A 16,386-nucleotide genomic window follows, 5' to 3' on the forward strand; every position below is an offset into this window, starting at 1 on the left:
TAATGCCCTTTTACTCTTATGGCTAGAGCACTCACCTGGAATGAAGCAGATCTGGACTCCAAACCCACTCTGAAGGGAGCGCTCTAACTACCAAGCTACAGGGATGCCAGGACAGGGGTCTCAGCCTCTTCTGTTGAAGTTGTCCTACTTTCACACAATTCTTAAGCCTTTACCATTGAAGGCTGCACCAGGCATCTGTGTTGACCACTTCCATAGTTTCATAGTTGGTAGGGTCGGAAGGAACCCAAGCAGATCATCAATACTTTATAGTATTACTCCTGAGATGACAGCGGGCATGCCCCCCCACAGCTGCCCCCCCTGCTGGGGCTCCGGCTCTTTAAGAAAAAAAAAAGCCAAGAAAAGCCCTGGGACTCACTGCTCCTGGTGCAGCCTTGGGGCTTTGGGGGCTTGTGCAGAGCCCCCACGTGGCGGGGGGCAGTGGGGATCGCCGCCCGCCGGCAGGAGCAGTGAGTGCCGGGGTTTCTTCGGGGTTTCTTCAGGTTTTCTTTTTCTTAAAGGGCTGGAGCTGGCCCATGTGGGGCACCCATGGGGGGGCTGGGGGAGTGAGGGGGGGATGGGGGCTCATGCAGATTTTCCCCAGGTGCCTGGAGCTGGGACGGGTGAGACAGCCATTGCCAGGCTGGGAGAGGGACGAGGGATGGGCCTGGCCTGGCTGATTTGGAGATTTGAAGATTTGGCTCCCGAATCTCCGAATCAGATTTGGCTGAATCAAATCAGGACAGTGATTCGAATCACTGAATCAAACCACTGCCCCCCGAATCAACCAAATCCGAAGTGAATACTAATTGCTTCACACAGGCCTACTAATTACAGAACCAGCGGTATTTTGGCAGGGAGCCAGGCCCACACTGCACCCAGCAGTGCAGAAGTGGTTTGCTTTTCTCATACCAGCACAGTGCTTCATAGATTTCATAGACATTAGGGCTGGAAGGGACCTCGGAAGATCATCGAGTCCAGCCCCCTGCCCCAGGGGCAGGAAGTCATCTGGGGTCATAGGATCCCAGCAAGATAAACATCCACATTTCTCTTGAAGGTACCACAGAAAGGTGAGTGTCACTGAGAGCCATGGACCCTTGGCTCCATCTGACCCAGAGGAAACCTCCCCTCAAACATGAAGCTAATGCCACTGTTAGGCACTTCTGTTACTGAAGCCTGTTGTCAGGTGGATGCTGCCGTGGCTTCTGCATTTCACACAGCTGCCTTGTGAGCACAGGCACAAGGGCTGTGCTGCAAGGGAGTAAAGTCACAGCATGGGCTTACTGCTGTAATTCATCTGCCATTTCGCCATGGCAATGCCTGCTGTGGAATCCCAAGAATCTTCCTTCTCCTTATGGTTATTATTACTGAGGGGGTAGAGATCCACAGAGCTGCCCATTGTCTCACAGGGCCATGGAGAAACATGTCAAAGACATCAAAATACATTATAAACACTTCATGCCAAAGATGGTGTTAGGAGAACCCTGAGGTTGCAAAGTGAAGTATTCAAAAATCAAGGGTTAAGCTCGGTTCTGCTCTTGTGCGTATGTAGGATCCAGTTTTTACTTGCGTGGCCACATGCTATTACTTCTGCAGAATCCTGCCTCTGGATACACACTTCCCTTGGTACACAGAGACAGAAGCAATCATCTAACTTTTATGTTGATTTATACTCCTGCTTTTTTCCTATACAGCATCCATCCCATTGATTAACAGATCAATTTTTATTTCATCCCCACTGTATACATAGTGGATTCATTTCAGACCTACGCTGAACTAACTGCAAATAGAATTTGGACAAAAGTAAGATACACGGGTATCAGACCCAAGTTTTATTTACTACGTAACTTGTTTTGTGCAGATAATATTTCACATGCACCTTTAGATATCAGAAACTATTGTTCACGTTACTCACGTGCATGAACATGCAGTGCCAGTAGAACGCTGGGAGACCGTTTGTAACACGAGTGGTGTATATGAAATACATTTTGAATCCCGTAACTCTTGGTCAAATCAGAACTCATTTTCAGTGGATCAGTTAAAGATATACCTACAGTTCAGGACAGCCTTCCTTCCAAAGCACTCATTTCTACCTCTTCCGCCTTGCCTCCAGAAAAGGCAACCTTTATGATCTAATGGCAAAAACACTGTCTCCCTTCACTGCCCCCCACCATCTTCAAAATCCCATCTCCATTTTATTACTGAAGCATTTGTCCTAAATCCATCATTACTAGACAGCAGAATGAGTCAGAGACAAATCTAAGGAACAGCAGGAGGCATATACAGTTCTGCAATATGCTTGCTCCAACCAGTCCCTGCAGGATGGACTCCCCATCGGCACATGTTTCTGAGGAACCGGACAGCAGACAAGGAGCTAAGCTATTGCACTGACTTTGTGACTTGTTCTCTGGTTTTTGTTCCACAAGTGCAGAGCTAATTGGATGCTATGGGGTGGGGGTAGATGGACAGAGGAAAGGAAATGGGAGAAGAGTGACAGCTAGATGCTCAGTCTCCCACATAGGCAGGCAAGGTTCTTTGGTTAGATGTGATATCTTTTTTTATTAGACCAACTGAGTAGTTGGAAAAAAGTTCTTAGCAAGCTTTTGGGCACAATCACGCTTCTTCAGGCATAATCACCTTTGGCTTTTCTTTTCCCTGCTTTTTCCCTCCCCTGCTTTACCTTTTGTTTTCCTAATTTCTACCTATTTACATTCTTAGTGACATCCTGCCATACTTTTAGCTTCTCTCAATCCTTGGTGTCTCAGAACAGCAGAGACTTCCTATGCCTGAAGAAGGGTGATTGCGCCCAAAAGCTTGCTAAGAACTTTTTTTCAACTACTCAGTTGTCGTAATAAAAGATATCGCATCTACTCAAACAACCCTGCCTGCCTATGTCCTTAGACCAACACGGCTACAACCAAAAACCCTGCAATCCCCTGCATGTTCTTCATCTATTAACAATAGGGTAGAAGGGAACTTTAAGGGAACAGATGCAAAACACATCAGGGAAGCCTGTCAGTGTTATGTTCCCCTTCCTCTTACACCCTGAGAGGGGAAATTAAACTCGTTTACAATCAGCATTTAAGGAATCAGCCTGAGGGTGTCTGGTTACTCAGTCCCCATGAATCACGCACCTGCCGCCTGAAAGACTGGCTTGTTCCTCCCTCAGCATAGCACCTGGCTAAGAATAGTTCTGGCTCCAGTTAGAGGCTTCACAGAGCATCCTGATGGGCAGGGCTGGGGGACGGGTGGGAACTTGGGCTGTCTGTCTGAGTCAGGGACTGAGCAGAAGGGCAAGCCCAGTGAGGCAAAGTAAACTTGACTCCACACCATCAGGAAGCAAGCTAGAGTCCAGCAGAACTTGTTCTAATGAGCTATTGTTTTATGGAACCTGGGATTTCCTTTCTCCATGCACCTGAGTCACAAAGCATTGTCTGATGAGACTGACTGGCTCTGGCCTCTATACCTTTATCCTAGCTGCACTCACTTTCAGGTGTCCAGGCCAGGGTCCACCTTCTGAAGCAAGAGTTTTACAGTTTCTGGCAAGGACAGGCCTGGACCCTAAATATGCCATTCACCCCGGGACAGCTTCTGTGATTGTTCTGACCATCACTTTTTTACCTAGACAAACTATTAAGCAAGAGCTAGGGGTGTGAATATTGGTCAGACATTTCTGAGAATAAAGAACCCAAACTGAAAATTGTTCTCACTAAAACCCTCAAGAAACATAGAGGGCTTGGAAACTCAGACAGGATGATTTCACTGATCTACGTCACCTCTGCAGTGCTGGGAAAGAGGGTAAGATTGTGAGGTGAACGTATGCTAGATCTGGAGATTTCCGAATCATCTGTAAGTGCTTTTGAATTGAGTTATAAATTAACAGATACATAAGTGTCGTGACAGTGATGCCCAGCTGCCAGCCACTTTGTCATCACTGTTTGATGGATGTCAGAATGGAGGGGAGAATTATGGACTAGTATAGAGCATCTCTCTTATAGAGCATTTCATATGAAGGGGTTTGTGTGGAAGATTGTGTGTAGAGCTCTGCTATGGCAGACCAAGTAGGTGGGGTCAAAGCTTGCTCCGCTGGTTGAGTGGAGGGGTGGGCCAACATATGTTGGAGTCTCCCAGTGTTGGAGATCCTCTGGGTCAAAATCCGTGGTGAGGCACAGGGGACACAATGGTGGGGGTCTACTACAGACCTAACCAGGATCAAGAGCTTGATCAGGAATTCGCCAGGGAACTAGCTGAGGCTGCATGCTCCCGGTGCATGGTTGTCATGGGAGATTTCAACTACCCAGACATCTCGTGGGAAGGGCACTCGGCCACATCTGAACAGTCGCAAAGCTTCCTCATGTGTATGGATGAGCTCTATCTGACTCAAGAAGTCTATGAACCGACAACAGGCAAAGCGCTGCTCAACCTGGTACAGGCAATGGGGGATAACCTAATCAGCGACCTAACAATCAAAGGGAAACTGGGAGACAGTGACCATGAGCTCATCACCTTCCCCATCCACTGTAAAGCAGGCAAGTCAGTCAGCAAAGCAGAAGTCCTCGACTTCAGGGAAGCTGACTTTGACAAGCTCAGGAGGGGACCATGACTCAAAGGGGAGGGGTGTTCAGAAAGAGTGGTTGCTTCTCAAGGGAGCGACCCTGAAAGCACAAGCAATATCTGTCCCATCTTGGAGGAAAGGCAGCAAAAGGGCACAGCAGCATGCTTGGCTCTGCAGGGTACTAGTGGACCTCCTGCATCTAAAAAGAAAGGCCTATAATGGATGGAAGGCTGGATCCACCCCAAAGGAGGAGTATTCTGCACTGGTTTGGACCTGTAGGAAGCAAACCAGGAAAGCCAAGGCTGTGACTGAGCTCCAACTGGCTACATGTATCAAGGACAATAAAAAGTCCTTTTTTAGATATGTGGGGAGTTGGAGGAAAAGCAAGGGTAACATTGGACCCCTGCTAAACCATATGGGTCAACTGACAACTGACACCTAGGAAAAAGCCAACCTGCTCAACGGGTATTTTGCGTTGGTTTTTCACCAGCCCCAAGTGGTGGCTCTGCCCAATATGGTATAGGACAGCCAGGGTGAGGGAGAACTATTGCCCTACATCAATGTTGACCATGTGAAGGAACACCTTGAGAGGTTGGACACCTTCAAGTCAGCTGGCTCAGACAGCTTACACCCCAGGGTACTTAAGGAGCTGGCATGCATCATAGCTTGGCCACTGGCACGGCTCTTCGAGAACTCGTGGTGCTCAGGCGAAGTGTCCAAAGATTGGAAGAAGATCAATGTGGTGCCGATCTTCAAGAAAGGGAGGAAAGTAGATCCAGAGAACTACAGGCCCATCAGCCTGACCTCCATCCCTGGGAAGATCTTGGAGAAAATCATCAAAGAGACCATTCTTGACAAACTGGCTGAAGGCAACTTCTTGAGGGATAGCCAGCACGGGTTTGTTGTGGGTAGGTCTTGCCTGACCAATCTCATCTCCTTCTATGACCAGGTGACCTATCACCTGGACAAGGGAGAAGAGATTGACATCATATATCTTGACTTTAAAAAAGCTTTTGATCTGGTATCCCACAATTGTCTTATAGAAAAACTGGCCAACTGCAGCCTCAGCTACATCACAGTCTGCTGGCTGGGGAATTGGCTCTGAGGTCAAACCCAGAGAGCGGTAATAGACGGAAATCAATCACTGTGGTGCACCGTGACCAGTGGGGTCCCCCAAGGCTCCGTCCTTGGGCCTACCCTTTTCAACGTCTTCATTAATGATGTGGACATTGGTGTCAGGAGCGGATTGGCCAAGTTTGGTGATGACACCAAACTTTGGGAAAAAGCGTCCACACCCGAGGACAGGATGGTGATCCAGGCTGACCTTGACAGGCTCAGAAAATGGGTGGATGAGAACATGATTGCCTTCAAGTCCGAAAAATGCAGCGTACTCCACCTTGAGAAGAAAAACCCGCAGCATGCTTATAGGCTCGGCAGTGCTATGCTTGCTAGCACCACGGCTGAAAGGGACTTGGGGGTCATGATTGACCACAAGATGAATATGAGCCACCAATGCGATGTTGCAGCTGGCAAAGTGAGCAAAACTTTGGCTTGCATCCATAAATGCTTTTCTAGCAAATCCCAGGATGTCATCCTGCCGCTGTACTCGGCCTTGGTGAGGCCGCAGCTGGAGTACTGAATCCAGTTCTGGGCTACACAATTTAAAAAGGATGTAGAGAAGCTTGAGAGAGTCCAGAGGAGAGCCACGTTCATGATCAGAAGGCAGGAGAATGGGCCTTAGGATGAGAAACTGAGAGCTACGGGCCTCTTCAACCTGGAAAAGTGCAGGCCCAGGGGGGACCTGATGGCTGCCTATAAGTATGTAAGGGGTGTACATCAGGATCTGGGGGAACACCTGTTCACCAGAGCACCCCATTGGATGACAAGGTCAGATGGTCACAAACTTCTCCAAGACTGTTTCAGGCTGGACATAAGGAAAAACTTTACAGTCCGAGCCCCCAAGACCTGGAACAGACTGCCGCCAGAGGTGGTGCAAGCACCTACTTTGGACTCCTTTAAGAGTCAATTGGACATTTACCTTGCTGGGATCCTGTGACCTCAGCTGACTTCTGCCCTGGGGCAGGGAGCTGGACTCGATGATCTTCCGAGGTCCCTTCCAGCCCTAATGTCTATGAAATCTATGAAATGTGATAACCAGACATAAGCAAATAAACAGGGAGGACAATGTTGTAAGAAAACTTGAAAGTTACCCAGGAGAAGGATTCAAGTAGTTCAGTGACCCAACGTTTAAATGTTCAGTCCTAAGTGAAGCATGACCTCACCCATCCTCCCTGCAAGGCAACATTGCCATGCATAAATCCAACCATATATTTTCCTCCTCAAAATCAGTGGAACAACAGTGGGCCTGCTGAAAAGCAAAATCAAGATGAGGACCAAGAGTCTTGTGGTCATGTCACATACCCCTAGTAAAATCCAGCAAACTATTCCACACACAACCACAGGGAAATTCATCACAGACAGAGGGGTAAAAGATTAACTGCCTAATGAAGGAAGTTTATCCTGCAAGGAACATTCAGAAGGAAAAAGAGGATGGGGGAGACTCAACAAAGGGCCAGAGTTTGCATCAATACGTAGCGTTCACTTCCTCCCTGTTGACAAAATGGTGACGATGTTTTGCCCATGTCTGATCCCTTCCATCTGGGATGCCAGTGTGATTTACAAATAATGGAGCATTTGAGCAAGTTCTGTGTCATGATCCCCGCTTCAATGAGTCACTTCCTGTCTCTGAGCCTCTCTAAAGGTCATCCAGTGATATCATGGTAAAATCCAAGTGGAAAAAGGTCACCTGGTTCCCAGTGCTCCAGTCACTAAACCAACACAAATAGGGGAAGGAGGCAATGACAAGGAGAGCTGGGTATGGTTCAGAGCTTTCATAGCAGAAGAAGTAGGATCTGGGCTTAAATCCACACAAGCAAAGAATTTCACAGTTTAGGTGAAAAATGAAGATTGAGCTCTGTCTTCCAGGCAGATATTGCTGAGCTGCATTATGAATCCAGGTTTCAAGTTTGCATCCTGTGAAATTGATTCAGCCTGGATTTGTACATCTGAATATCCCAGGCATCTTTTGTTAGGACAGACTCAGCTATCTAGTACTCTCCCCCTAAACTGCTAAGTCACAATCTCTCTTTCTCTGGCCCTCTTTCTTCTTTAGCTACTAAATGCCCTTCTCTACAAGGCAGGTTTTCACAATGCTGCAGGTCAAGTATGAGCCCATCTCCAACACACCACAATATGCAGGAGTAGTATGCTCAGCTAGCAATGCCAAGACTTGGATCATTTGTGTTCAGAGTATGGCAATGTCTCTCTTAGCAGAGAACCTTAGCATCTGACTCCTTTAAGAATGATATTATAATACTAACAGCAAGTACCTGAATAGTCCAGTTGGTTCTGTGCATGAAAAACCGGGACAAGGTTCACTCACAGGCAGCAACATGTTCCCCCATGCTACATTCACCTATATGCCTCTATAGTCTGGAACATCAATAAATCTCTGGCATGTGCCAGAGAAGAGACAGCCCTCCCTTTTCCTCTCCTTTCCCAATCTTTTGTGTTCAAACCACTGATTTCTATTTAGAAGCTCTGCTTTCTGCAGCTCCTTCATAGCATCTGATGAAGTAAACTGTTGCTTATGAACACTTATGTAGCTCTGATTTAGTTAGTCTATAAGGTACAACTCTGCCCTACCATGTGCCAGGAAATCCAATGAGCACAGTTTCACAGCATTTCTGTAGCATCCTCAATGAGAAATGTGGGAGGCAAATAGGTTAGAAACAAGCCTAGAAAATGAGCATTCAAGGGTTTTATTGGTGGCATTCTGGTTTTTGCTCTGGCACCAGTTCTGATGATGGAAGTCTTTGGGACCCAGGATTAGTGAGGGGCAAACTCCACCCCTGACACAGATCTTCCCATTTCTCATGTATTGATTCATAGCCATCATGTCTAAAGGGATCTAGTCACGCACACAAACCATAATGAAGCAAATGCTACAGATGGCTGAGCAACATGGCCTATGCAAACCAAAGTTCTTTCAAAGGTGCTTCTAGGCAACAAATACACATGAGACCTCATTCCCTCCCACTGGCATCAATGGCAAGAAACTGCTTGTTCGGCATCAAAGAACCAAGAATAATGCCTTACAGCCCACTACATTCAAGTCAAACAAGACTGTGTCCACAGTTCCTAATGCCATCCACCCACTTTGCTTCATTACACTTCCTTCCAGCCTAACTAGTATGTACATGTTTAAGGAAATGTAACCATGGGGGAAATTTGACAGCAGTGGGCTGATTTTGAGCAATCACGGAGACACAGAAAGGCTAGACTACAATCAGTGTTTCCAGTCAGGATTTAATGGCCCACACCAAAGCAGGTGTGTACATTTCTCTCAAACTCTGCAAAAAACAAATTTCTGAGCCAGAAATTTTATAGAAGAAAAAAAGAAAAGAAATAGAAACTCATCATGGAAGCTGGAAGTTACTCTCACCATAAGAATGGCAGTATAATGTTTTCAGTGGTGAATACTCCTCTCACATTCCTCTTGCAACCTACATTTTTTTCATGTTTTTTTCATGTTTTTCACCATCCCTGCACACAGAGCAGTGGCTTCATTGAGCTCTCCACAGTGAGGATACTTGGGTTTTTTCCCCCAAGAGTAGTTGGTTTAGACCTCAGCGGCATGCATAAACAGGTCAAACTGGCTTTTTTTGATGTGCATTACCTGACCTCTGTCAATAGCCAGTTATAATTTTCCAGATAATAAACACTGTGAATTTGCATCCTTAAGAAAAGAAGCAGCAGGGTTCATACAAAAGGTGATTTCAATAAAACCCTTTAGTTAAGCAGATTAGTAAGTAATCTTCAGGGCTAACTAGGAAAATTGTATTGCGGGACTCTAACCTAGAAGTGACAAAGATTAGGTTACTAATGGTTCTGAAGGGCTACAGCTTCCAAGCTGATCAAATATGGGAAAACACATTCCAGGAGACTCCCACCTCCTGGGAATCAAAGAATGCAGAGCTCTGGGATTAAGGTTGTTTGAGCAACAGTCTCATTCTTCAGTTACTTCAGATGTTCCTCTTGTCTACCAGTTTCATTTCTATCCACTTAGCCTATATACGAGATCCAGGTAGCAGAAAAGCAAAGGGGCTGCAGAATTTGAGTTTGAGGAAAGGAGATCTAACTAGGTGTGCTGAGTCCAAAAATCCCACCATCTCCCACATACCAATTTGCACCCTCCCTATACATGTTCTGTGGGTTTATTCTCACCTTCTAGGCATCCTAACACAACAGCAATAAATACTGGAGAGCTACTCTGGACTTAGTTAGCAGGGGCTTATTTATAGAATTGTGGGAATTCAGTGGATAAGCCCCACTGCATCAATAGGAGAACAGAGTTTAGCCAACGAAGAGGTGATTGGACTCTTCTGTTTCATGGAACCCACTTATGTGCTCAGTGGGACAACGTCATATCTACCTGCTTGCGGAAAAGCAGCATCAGCCAAATTCTGCTGTCATTGGCAGTACAACAAGTCTGGAATGTCTCAGTTGATTGCAAATTACTCAGAACAGGATTTGACTTCTTATTTATACAGGTCGCTGCAGTAGACTGACTTTGGACCCAACGTGCTTGCAGCCATTTTTGGAGTACTGCCGGCCCCCTGTAGTGTTATAACAGAGCTGACTTGCTAAATTTTCTATATGGCTCTGATTAAGATACAGTCCCTCCCTCCTTATCTCCTCCATGAAGCATTCTATGACATGACTCTTCTCCAACAAAACAAATGGGATGATATCAGCAGAATTCCAAAGAGGATGGATGTGGATCAGTAAAGGCTGGATGAGATTTGGGAGTTCTCTGCTGAGCGAATCCTCAGTGGAAACATTCTGAGTGACAAACTTGGTGATTTCACTATCCCCTATATTGCTTATTAAAATGTAGATGGCATTGAGGAACTCATTGGTCTGGTTCGGTTCAAAGAATCTGCTGAGCGTGTCTAGTAGGACTGGAGGTATATGCTCAACTTCATCTAGAATAAAAAGTGGTATTTTCTCCTCTGTTTCCGCTCTGGTTATTATGTCAGAAATCTTCTTAGACAAATCCAATTGGCAATCAAGAGTAGCCTCCTTATTTGGGCAATGGTGCATCACAAGGTACTGAAGCACAAAGTCACTGTCCATGACTGATCGAAAATGTTTGGCTAGCAACCATCCAACATGACTCTTCCCAACACCAGTAGGGCCATTTAAAGAGATTACTAGGGGCTTATTATGTATGTGAGTTGCCAGATAGTCCTTCAACAATTCCATAATTTTTTCCACTGCCAGCTTTTGCCCAAACACTTCCCGGTGCATGGTTTTCTCCAGTCCATCTAGGTCATACTTTTGAAGGTTGTCATCCAGATTCTCAATAGCATTTAGAATCTGCAAGAAGATGATACCAATGAGCAAGAAAAGACAACGCTTTGCTTTACTCTTCTCTGCTGTGGGAAGGTACTTTCTGGAGCTTTCTGGATACAGAACTACCTTGGATTTTCTGCGTTGCTTCTTGCGTTTGGATTTATTCAGAGTACATAGGTCTCTAGAGGTGTCAAAGGTGAAGTACCGAGAATTTTCAAAGCCGGATTGATTAAAGAGGGATATAGAAGAACTGCACAAGTTTGTTCGGTTCAGGGAAATCTGCCTTTGAAGCAGCCTAGTTTGGACCAGCTCTGGAGATTTGTCCTTGCTGAGATCCACTTGTAAGCGGTTTTTCTTCTGGATCCGGACTTTTCGTCGCAAGCGGATGACTGCCCTCATGGGAGAGGAAACGAGAGAGATCTTGTGAGGAAGGGTGGGAGGCTTGGTGCAGGGTGGCTCTCCATCCATGTTGCTACCTTCTCTGAACCATTCAGACTGTCTTCTCTGAAAAACACAAGGACAATGTGAAAATAAGCTAAAACAATGGGAGATCCAGAGGTGAGGTGATCATAGTCCATCTGTGCCTTTGCAGAGAGGCAAATCATGCTCATTAATCTAGCAAAGAAAGTAAAACAAGAATCAATGGCTGGCAAGGAAAAGTAAACAAATTCAAATTAGGAATATGGGGTTCATTTTTCACCGTGAAGGTGATCAACTGTTAGATAAGCTGGCAAAGGGAAGTAGTGGATTTTATATCTCTGAAATGATAATGGTTGCCTTTCTGGAAGATAGATAAGTCCAGGAGGTGGCAACCTGTGGCCAATCAGCTGGATTCAACCTGCAGAGCTCTTTCTGGCCTTTGAACATGGAGCTTTGATGGTGAGGGGCTTTAGCTGGTTTCCTTTTACCACCAAAGGGAGAAGTGCCAGTTGTGGGCAGGTCCTAGTACCCACCTACCCTTACACCTGTCTCTGACTCAAGGTGGGTCATTCCAGTCCACAGCTGGAAAAGGTGGCCTACTATTGTACCAGTCAATTACAAGTTACTGGACTCTGGACAGGAGTAACTATGGCCTTGGTGGTGAAATTAGATGATCAAATGGTTTTACAATCTAGTAACAATGTAAAGCAGTTGCTCCTAGTATCCATGCCTGCTGAGAAGGGAAGCCCAGAGTAATTGTAGCTACTCAAGTGCAAGTAGAATCTAAAAACTGGGTTGAAGCAGTGCTAAGACAAGTAAAATAGGATTTGGCTCAGAGGACCTGTCCATTATTAATTTTTATTTTAAAATATTAATTGATTGTGATTAACAATTAATTTTTAATTTTAGGATTGTTAATAATTTACAAGATAGAGGTCAGACAGGCTTCAGAGGTTTCTTGCACCATATAGAAACTATCAGCTATAAATAAATAGCTTTCAAATTTAGATAGCCTAATCCAGCCCTTTCTCGTTTATGGAAACCCAGGCCACAGCTGCAACAACCTATCACATTTATCAGCAGGTAAAAAGCAAAACTGGGCTGATTTCCAATGCTAATCAGCACACAGAAAAGACTACTCAACTTCTGGTGCTGCCTCACAACAAACATTGCCACCCACCACAAAGTACTAGAGTAGGCAGCAGCCTAAACCCAAACAGAAAAAGGATCCAGCCCTACACAGTGCAGTCTGAGTTCAACAGCTCCAGCCTCTGGATCACCTAAGCAAACCACCCCGCTCCACACCAGAACACGCAAGACTCTAGATCAGTGATTCTCAACTCTGGGGTGCCTTGAGAGCCTTTCAAGGGTGTTGCAGGGTGCCACACACTGTTAGCACTGTGAGGCTCACAAACATGACGCACAAGATAAACCAAGAGATTTCAAATAGAAATTCATAGCTGTGGTCTTTCTGAGTTCTTTGCAATAGAAAAACTACTTTGTTATTTTTCTGTAGTCAAAATAAGAGTAAACACTAAGAACTAGTGTTTGCTTCAAGTCTTATCAGGGGTGTTTTGAGCTAAAAAGGTTGAGAATCACTGCTTTAGATATTACAGGAGCACCCTACATGTATGTATATATAACTACCAAGTGAATAGATAGGAGCCAGTTGAGAGTACTCAAGGAGACCACAGTTCTGGGTGTACTGGGACTAGTAAAACTTGTGCACTGCAAATGGCTTCCTCTGATAGCTCTATGCACTAGACCAGAACCTAAAGTACCAATCTAGGCTTTCTAGGAACAATAACTATAACATAGCAGTAAACCTGACTGCTGGCATCCCGCCCCAGGCCTGTCCTGCTGGCAAAAACCTCCCCACAGGGGCACATGCAAAGCTCAGGCAGCCTCTCTCCCCAGACAGGCACAGAACTCCCTCTAAATCCCAAAAAGCAGCAACTGCTCAGTCAGCAGGGTGGAGTGGGGCAGAGACATTTCTCCTGAAGTGCCCTGAGTATGAGGAAGTGAGAGAGACTCCTCCAGACTATCAGGAACCAGAGAAAGCATCTCAGCAGACAGCAAGTCAGGAAGCTGGTGCCTGACCCTGGGAGACAGGAACAACTTGTGTACTCCATCGAGATTGGCCACCAAGTCAAGGAGATAGTGCTTCCACTGCCTGCTGATGTGTAGCTCCAGGGGTGGATCCAGAGGGGCTGCAGTTGCACCCCCACACCCATGCCTCAGTGATTCCTGGTCCACCCAAAGTTTAAAACCAACTGCCCAGTAGTGGCAGCAGCATTTCTATTCAGGCAGCAGTGAGTAATGGCTCTTGACTTCAGAGCCATTACTTGATTCCTTCTGAACTCTTTATTCCATAGGTGTTAACAACCGTCTGTCCTTTTTAATGGGTTTGATGTCCTACTAATTAAGCTATCCTTTCTTCTACAATTCTGCTGTCTCTTAGCTACTACTCTTAAGGTGGCTCCTATTTCACAGCCCTGCAGACTGTTTTTACCTCTAGCTAAAAACATTAAGTCAGGTGAACATTAACTCAGATGTGGAAATACTTTCAGTGAAGCATTAAATGTGCTGTCAAGATGCTCAGAAAGGCTAGATTTTGTTTTATGAATGAAAAAGAGATGTACATTTAATTCAATGACAACAGGACCAAAGAAATCTCTTTTGAGTCTTTTGGCATCATCTATTGTGTTCTTATACATAATGTATGATATAGCAAATTAATTCACATTCCAATAAAGTTAATTTTCATAGAATCATAGGGCTGGAAGGGACCCCGAAAGATCATCGGGTCCAGCCCCCTGCATGAGCAGGAAAGACATCTGGAATCAGACAAGCCCAGCCAGGTGACTGTCCAGTCTTCTTTTGAAGACCTCTAAGGTAAATGATTGCACCACCTCTGGGGGGAGCTTGTTCCATAGTCTGGACACCCCAGTTGTAAAGAAGTTTTCCCTAATGTTCAGCCTGAAACTATCTTCCAGGAGATTGTGGCCGTTGTTTCTAGTTTTCCCCCAGGGCACCCATGTAAACAGTTGTTCACCAAGCCCCTGATGTACGCCTCTGATATAGCAGTAAGCCATAATCAGGTCCCCTCTTGGCCTTCTTTTCTTTAGGCTGAAGAGTCCGAGATCCCTCAGCCTCTCCTTGTATGGCTTGCCATGCAAGTCCCTGATCATACGGGTGGCCCTTCTCAGGACCCTCTTGAGCTTTAGCACGTCCTTGTTGAAGTACGGCACCCAGAACTGGATGCAATATTCCAGCTGTGGCCGCAACACTGTTGAGTAAAGCGGGAGAATCACTTCTTGGGATTTACTGGAGATGTATCGATTGATGCATGCCAGAGTTTTATTGTTCCTAGTGGCTACTGCATCACATTGCCGGCTCATATTCATGCTGGTGTCTATTGTTACCCCCAGATCCCTTTCATTTGTAGTGCTGGTCAGGTTAGCGATGCCCAGCCTGTAGGTGTGCTGGGGTTGTTCCTTCCCAGATGCAGCACTTTGCATTTCTCTACGCTGAACCTCATCTGGTTCCATTCTGCACAACATACCAGCCTGTCTAGGTCTGCTTGTATCTGCAGCCTATCTGTGGGTGTGTCCACGCAACCCCATATCTTGGTGTTGTCCGCAAACTTGGCCAATGGGCTTCTCACCCCCTCATCCAGGTCGTCGATGAAGATATTGAACAGCACTGGGCCAAGTACTGACCCCTGGGGTATGCCACTGCCCACATCTCGCCAGGACAACACCGATCCATTCATCTGGACTCTCTGCGTCCTACCCCGCAACCAGTTTCACACCCACTTGACAGTCCCGCAGCTGAGCCCAATATCTTCCAGTTTTCTGATCAGTACCTTGTGGGATACCAGGTCAAAGGCTTTCTGGAAGTTGAGGTATATGATGTCAACCTCTTTTCTCTCATCCAGGTGACGAGTCACCTGATCATAGAAAGAAATGAGGTTGGTCAGACAAGACAGTCTCTCAGGGCATTCTCTACTAGTGACCTGAGCTTATTAAAATTTGCATTTTTAAAGTCTAAGACTTCGAGCTTGGTATCTGTTTTATCAGCCTTGCGACAGACTGTGAACCAAATGATTTCATGGTCACTATTGCCTAGGCTGCCCTCTATGTTTAAGTTGGTCATCAGGTCATCCCCTTTGGCCAAGTCCAGGTCAAGAACTGCATTGCCTCTAGTTGGCCTGTGCACCTCCCAAGTCAAAAAAAGCTCTTCGGTGCTGGTCAGGAAGGATCGTGATTGATCCGAGCTGGCCGAGCATTCCTCTCAGGTTATGTCTGGGTAGTTGAAGTCACCCATGACAACCATGTCCCGTGCACGCGTGGCCTCTGTTAGTTCACAGGCAAATGCTAGATCAAGTTCCTCCCCTTGGCTAGGCAGCCTCTAGTATACACCTACAGTCAGGTATCTCTCGCCACACCTCCCCTGATGCTTGACCCAGAGGGTTTCAAGCTGTTCTTCCTTGGGGCCAACTTTGGCCTGTAGGGAGGCGTACTGCTCCTTCACATAGAGGGCAACCCCCCCACCTCTCTTCATTACCCGATCCCTTCTGTGAAGGATGTAGCCCTTTATGGCTACACTCCAGTCATTGGTCAGACTGCAGTTAGGAGTACTGTGTCCAGTTTTGGGGGCTGTACTTCAAGAAGGATGTTGCTAGACTTGAGAGGGTCCAGAGGAGGGCCATTCCTTGGGGCCAACTTTGGCCTGTAGGGAGGCGTACTGCTCCTTCACATAGAGGGCAACACCCCCACCTCTCTTCATTACCCGATCCCTTCTGTGAAGGATGTAGCCCTTTATGGCTACACTCCAGTCATTGGTCAGACTGCAGTTAGGAGTACTGTGTCCAGTTTTGGGGGCTGTACTTCAAGAAGGATGTTGCTAGACTTGAGAGGGTCCAGAGGAGGGCCATTCGTATGGTTAGGGGCTTACAGGACAAGCCCTGTGAGGAGAGACTGGGGGACATGGAC

The 16,386-nt window shown here is 46.2% G+C and overlaps 1 protein-coding gene across 3 annotated transcripts in view; it reads right to left on the reverse strand.

Moving 5' to 3' along the window:
* Positions 1 to 8,899: 8,899 nt before the first annotated feature.
* Positions 8,900 to 16,386, reverse strand: part of TOR4A (torsin family 4 member A) — a 22,876-nt gene continuing 15,389 nt past the window's right edge. For all 3 annotated transcript variants that reach the window (XM_014522421.2, XM_025210411.1, XM_006028967.2), the window contains one exon: positions 8,900 to 11,473. In XM_014522421.2, coding sequence (XP_014377907.1) covers positions 10,157 to 11,437 — 1,281 coding nt within the window. In that variant the 5' untranslated portion in view covers positions 11,438 to 11,473 and the 3' untranslated portion in view covers positions 8,900 to 10,156. The remainder of the gene's footprint in view (positions 11,474 to 16,386) is intronic.

The sequence above is a fragment of the Alligator sinensis genome, unplaced genomic scaffold (genome assembly GCF_000455745.1).
Source record: "Alligator sinensis unplaced genomic scaffold, ASM45574v1 scaffold610_1, whole genome shotgun sequence".
Taxonomy (NCBI): Eukaryota; Metazoa; Chordata; order Crocodylia; family Alligatoridae; genus Alligator; species Alligator sinensis.